The sequence below is a fragment of the Perissodus microlepis genome, chromosome 7, assembly GCF_051167445.1.
Source record: "Perissodus microlepis isolate ML-2025 ecotype Zambia chromosome 7, ASM5116744v1, whole genome shotgun sequence".
Taxonomy (NCBI): domain Eukaryota; kingdom Metazoa; phylum Chordata; class Actinopteri; order Cichliformes; family Cichlidae; genus Perissodus; species Perissodus microlepis.
The window spans coordinates 29,050,177-29,055,490 of record NC_140467.1 but is presented as its reverse complement, the minus strand read 5'-3'; the positions used below and the strand labels follow the sequence as shown (position 1 = coordinate 29,055,490).

Genomic DNA, 5,314 nt, shown 5'->3' with positions numbered 1-5,314 from the left:
GAACCAAAGTGAAACTAATTTTAGCATAGATGGTTATGAATCATTTGGATGTGTAATCAGGTTGTATTCAGTCTTTACAGTAGCCTTAAAAAGCAGCTTATCAATTTTCAACCAAATGCGGATTTAACTGCATAACAGCAGCTCATGGGCAAGACATAAAGGTTATTGTTTTCTTAGTCACACACTATGTTAATGTCATCTTACAAATGAATTCACTGGTATTAAACATTTTCTGATGAAACATTTCTAACTGGGCATTTCACTTTGGTTAAAAAAAAAAAAAAACTGCATAAAAAGGAGTGGATGCTATTGAAACCCAAACTCTACCCAGAACCAGTTAGGTTTGAATTTTTCTTTTTTTTAAAGTAAGGCAAAGGTCTGTGTGTGCAATTTCAAAATGGGGTGATCTAGACTTTGACATTTGAAATGTAAGCCTTTTTAATCTTGATGTCTCTGTGTTATTTATCTGTCTGATAACATAGAGTGCATAAAGTCTTTGCAAAACCCTGAAAAAACAACTTATCATTTGTGACTTTTTAACCACTTGTTGGGTTTATGGTTAGTTTTTTCATAGACTAGAAGGCATTACCTTTTCCATTAAATCATATAGATTTATTTTGGCATCATTTTCATGTTTCAATTAGGCAAACAAGTATACACAAAGGAGCAACCTTACCCTGTACTGTAGATGAAATAAAACAAACAAACAAACAAACATCTGTTTAAGATGTGATGCAATAAACTTTCACTTTTTAATCCGGTTTAATCTCTTTAAGATCTGACAGTTATGTATCATTTAGACGTCTGTTAAACCACAGATGAACAGAAAACTTGAGTAGGTAAAGGACTGGAATGAATTCAAGCCTTAAAAAAAGCCATTGGCAGACTTTTTTCTTTTACGACTGCATGTCTAGGTAAACAGAGACTCTTCTTTAGCACCACAGCCTGAGTCATAACTGTGAAAAAAAATCTTTTGACTTGTTGGAATCAGATGAGGAAACAAGCTGAATGTAAAGAGCAACACATGACACATTATAACCGGACTCTAGTCTAGTGAACGTGGGTCAGTGTGGGAAGTGGTGTATGCTCCTCCTCACTCGCTCTCCTCTCCCTTCCTGTCTGCATGAAGGGACAGATGAGGTAATTCCAGTTTTTTGGTGTAGGCGTTTAGCTGCTATAAGAGTGTGTGCATGTATCAGTCAGAAGCAGCTTTATTCCTAGACCAGTCTCTCTTGTTGAAGACATTATGGGACAGAAAGTGATGGGACCCACCGTACCTGCTGGGGCTGCCTGTGGGGATGCTTTGATAAATGTGAGCTCAGACGAGTCTGTGCTGATCCTCATCAATCACTGCCGGGACATGAAGAGGCAGGAGGCGAGGCTCCGGCTAATCACTCTGCTCCTTCTGCTCGGCTGTACTGCACTGTTTGTTTACAGCACGTGTGCTAATTTAGGGCAGCATGGAAAATCTGGATCCAGCAGAGACGGGGTGAGTTGTTTTTTCTTTGGAGAGCTTTAGTCTGTCTGAAGCAGTGATGTGACAGACTTACCTTAGCAGGAATGTTGACTGCAATTCTATCAAACCTTTTTGCATTGCACTTAAATCATAAACGCATTTAGGACAGATTACGCTGTCTAACTTGTCTGATAAAGTCGACTCATACAGACATTGATAGATGTGCCCAGATTGTGGTATTGTATTTTGTGGTGCTATATTATTGATTGCCGTGTGTGTGCACTTCATGACTGATTTTATTTTAATAGTAAGGAAACTTTACTGGCTGGTATCACTGAAAACACGAGAGCTGATTGTTTTGATTTGCGCCTGATCCCTCTGAGCAACATTCCTGTGATTCTTGTGCTCCCTGCATTCGAGTTTCTAGTATTTTAGCTTCTTAGCAGACAGTTACGCAGGTTTTGCTCCAACAACAGTGTGTTGCTGATTTTTATTACTGTTTTTAACTGTAGTGTTAAACACATGTCCGCCAGTTAAAGTTATTTTTACGAGCACAAGCCTGCTGTGGGCTCTTTTTCTTACAGGTCAACATAGTTTAATGAATTTTGTGTTGCTGGACATAAGTTTTCAAATTTTTGCGTGAATACAAATTTTTAAAAACAGACCATCAATGACTGCAAAGCTCTACACGACTCAAGGTTTTATTAAAGTTAATTCTCCTTTATTCACAGAGTGCAGAAGACCAAACTCCAGCCTACTCAAAGCAAGAGACAGGGTGCCCTGAAGGTATGTCATGTCTTTTACTCTATTTTTAATTATATGTGTTGTTACTGGGAATACATGTATTTCAAGCTGCTCTGTTCTCCAGTCTTTTTGGCTAATCTCCCATACTGTACCTGAAAGAACACACTCACGCTTGTGTTTGCTTTATGCAAACACTTTCTCCAAGATATTTTAACAAGGGAAAACAACTCATTTCAGTTTCTCTCTTCTTCTGTCTAGTTCCACATGCAGAAACTGTTCAAAGGCAAGCGGAAACACAGAAAATTCATCTCCGTAAGTGTCTCATGTTAGTTTACACCATCTATGTTGTGCTTTCCATGTGTTTATATGTAACTGTGTGAGGTATTAAAGAGCTCTCAGAGGGATATGAACAAATCCTTAATTGCACACAGTTATAGATTATAGAATTATAGCTATAGATTGAGGGGGACAATCCAGCTGTGCATAAATACTTGAAAATCTGCAGCATGAAAAGCTGGAATGTACTTAAAGGTTAGACGAGCCTCCGGGCTCAGAGGCAGCTAAAACAAATAGAAACACAATAGAAACGGCTGTGCTGTTTCGTCAGAATCAGAATCTTTATTGTCATTGTGCTTTAAGAACAACGAAAATTGTATGCAAACCCTTTTAGCGCAAGCGAAAAGAGCACCCTGTTAAGAGAAACAAAAAGAATACATATACAATAAGTTAAAAAAGGATCTCAGGATGTGAGTGATTCAGTGACTCACAGGCTGATATCCTCTCTTGCAGAGTCTACAGGCAAGGCTAATGGATCTTACATCACGTGGGCTCCTATACTGGGAAAAATGAACTACAACAAAGAGAAGAATGCCATTGTGATTCCCACGACTGGTATCTACTTCATCTACCTGAGGTTTACTTTAAGCTGTAATGATGATGTGAAAGATTCCGAATTCCAGAAATTCCATATACAGCTGCACCGTTGGAGTGAAGCATACGGTAAAGTCACTACAGAACTGGATGCCTGGGAGAGTGTCAAGTGTCAGGCAAAAGACTACCAGACCTTGTTTGTGGGGCAGCTTTTTGACCGGTTAGATGGAGAATTTTTGAGCGTGAAAGTCATAGATGGCTACAACCTGATCAAGACATCCTTTTTTGGCGCTTTTCTCCAATAATTATTGTACGTGATCATGGTCTCATTCTTAATGCATTTACTTTTTAAGTTAATATAACTTGGTGTTCTATAGGGTTAGGGTTGTGTTTGGTTTGGTTTTAGCCACATGCTAAATAGGCTAATTTCCAGAAACAAGACAAATTTGCCTTTCAGATGTATTATCATATATTCAATGAGGCCCCGTAATTTGAAGGGCATGTTAATTGCAGTGTAAATATATAAAGGGGCAGAGGGGCAGCACGGTGGCACGGTGGTTAGCACTGTTGCCGCACAGCAAGAAGGTCCTGAGTTCAATTCCAACATCAGGCCGGGGTCTTTCTGTGTGGAGTTTGCATGTTCTCCCCGTGTTTGCGTGGGTTCCCTCCGGGTACTCCGGCTTCCTCCCACCGTCCAAAGACATGCAGCTTGTGGGGATAGGTTAATTGGATAATCCAAATTGTCACTAGGTGTGAATGTGCGAATGAAAGTGAGTGCGAATGGTTGTCTGTCCCTATGTGTTAGCCCTGCGACAGACTGGCGACGTGTCCAGGGTGTACCCCGCCTCTCGCCCTATGACAGCTGGGATAGGCTCCAGCGTCCCCCGCGACCCTGAAAAGGATAAGCGGAAGCGAATGGATGGATGGATGTTAATTGCATCCTAACCTTAGATGGGTCACTGGTAACCTGGTGAATGTTAAGGTTAAAATTTAAACAGTTGTATGCTTTATATTTTTAATCCTGGAACTTAAAGTGCCCTTATGCAAGCCCCTCAGTTCCTCCTGAACCATCCAGTTTGGGGTTTCAGTCTTTCTTTGTGGTTCAAGAGGCAGGTGCTCCACATAAGGGTAATTTCAGTTCATCAGCTTTAAAGACTGAGCATACAAAATGTGTGTGTGTGGTTCTTGTTTTTGAATTTGCACTGAAAAATGGTTTAAAAAAAAATATTTAAAGAGAATTAATTTCTATTACATTAAATAGATGCAGACATATACCAATATTTTTGAGATATTTAATGAAACCATATCCTCTGCTGTTAAAATTGAAGACCATTATTTATTTTCAGATTACCCACTCATTTATCAATCTTACATGTTTATCCTGTTCCAGTTTGTTATCCCAGTTTGTTATCCCAGAGCTATCTTAGCATGAGATGCTACTGTTGTTTAGTTATTTTGTTAGCCTAGCACAAGCCTTTCAAATAAACCTCTTAGATTTTTCGTACATGCCTAATAACTTTTGTAAGTCTTTGTGTGTGTGTGTGTGTGTGTGTGTGTGTGTGTGTGTGTGTGTGTGTGTGTGTGTGTGTGTGTTCAAAAGCCAAACAGAAATGTGTTAATGTTTAAAGAAACCACCACACCAGATATGAACAGACAGGTTTTTGTATTGCTTGTACTCAGGGACGCTTTGGGGAAAAAATGAAACTCTACTAATAAAAGCACAAAACTTACTGATGCTTGTCTCTTGCTTCTTATTTTATTCATATTTTATTGTTAGTCTCATGGTGGTGATTTTCACACTGCATTCGTTTGGATTAAATGACTTTAACCAGATATTTGTAGATTAAAACCTCTTGATTAAAATTTAAACTTTTTTTCCACATGACTGTTTGTGCTTTCTACAAGTATTACCCGATCACAGCAGGAAATATATCAAATCTGATGCTGAATATCTGGATGCTTCTGGCAGGCTACACTACAAAGATTTTTTCTTATTATTACTGTTATTAGTAGACTGCCTGTATTAATCCTTGTGTCAGATTTGTGAATTTATTCACTGACTTTCATCTGCTTATGTAATAGTAAACTTGATGAAACTTGGAAGTGGGAGGAGGGGAAAGGGAATTGGAGAAAGCAGGAATAACAACAACATGTGTAATGCAAAGAGGTTAGTCACCTCAGCTTAAGAGCTAAAAATACATATTGAGTCAATAAATATAATGAACTGACGTGTGGGAGCTGACG

The 5,314-nt window shown here is 38.9% G+C and overlaps 1 protein-coding gene across 1 annotated transcript; it reads left to right on the top strand.

Annotated features, from left to right (window-relative positions):
• The first annotated feature begins 422 nt into the window (after positions 1-422).
• Positions 423-4,800, top strand: LOC146383332 (uncharacterized). Its single transcript, XM_084934530.1, has 4 exons — positions 423-1,489; positions 2,188-2,242; positions 2,459-2,512; positions 2,990-4,800. Exons 1-4 carry the CDS (start codon positions 1,247-1,249, stop codon positions 3,373-3,375), a joined length of 738 nt encoding a protein of 245 aa, XP_084790656.1. The 5' UTR covers positions 423-1,246; the 3' UTR covers positions 3,376-4,800.
• Positions 4,801-5,314: the final 514 nt, after the last annotated feature.

Coding starts and splice junctions, on each gene's coding strand:
- LOC146383332 (XM_084934530.1), top strand. CDS start 1,247: ATGGGACAGAAAGTGATGGGACCCACCGTACCTGCTGGGGCTGCCTGT. Junction 2,243..2,458: donor AGAGACAGGGTGCCCTGAAG/GTATGTCATGTC, acceptor TCTTCTGTCTAG/TTCCACATGCAGAAACTGTT. Junction 2,513..2,989: donor AACACAGAAAATTCATCTCC/GTAAGTGTCTCA, acceptor CCTCTCTTGCAG/AGTCTACAGGCAAGGCTAAT.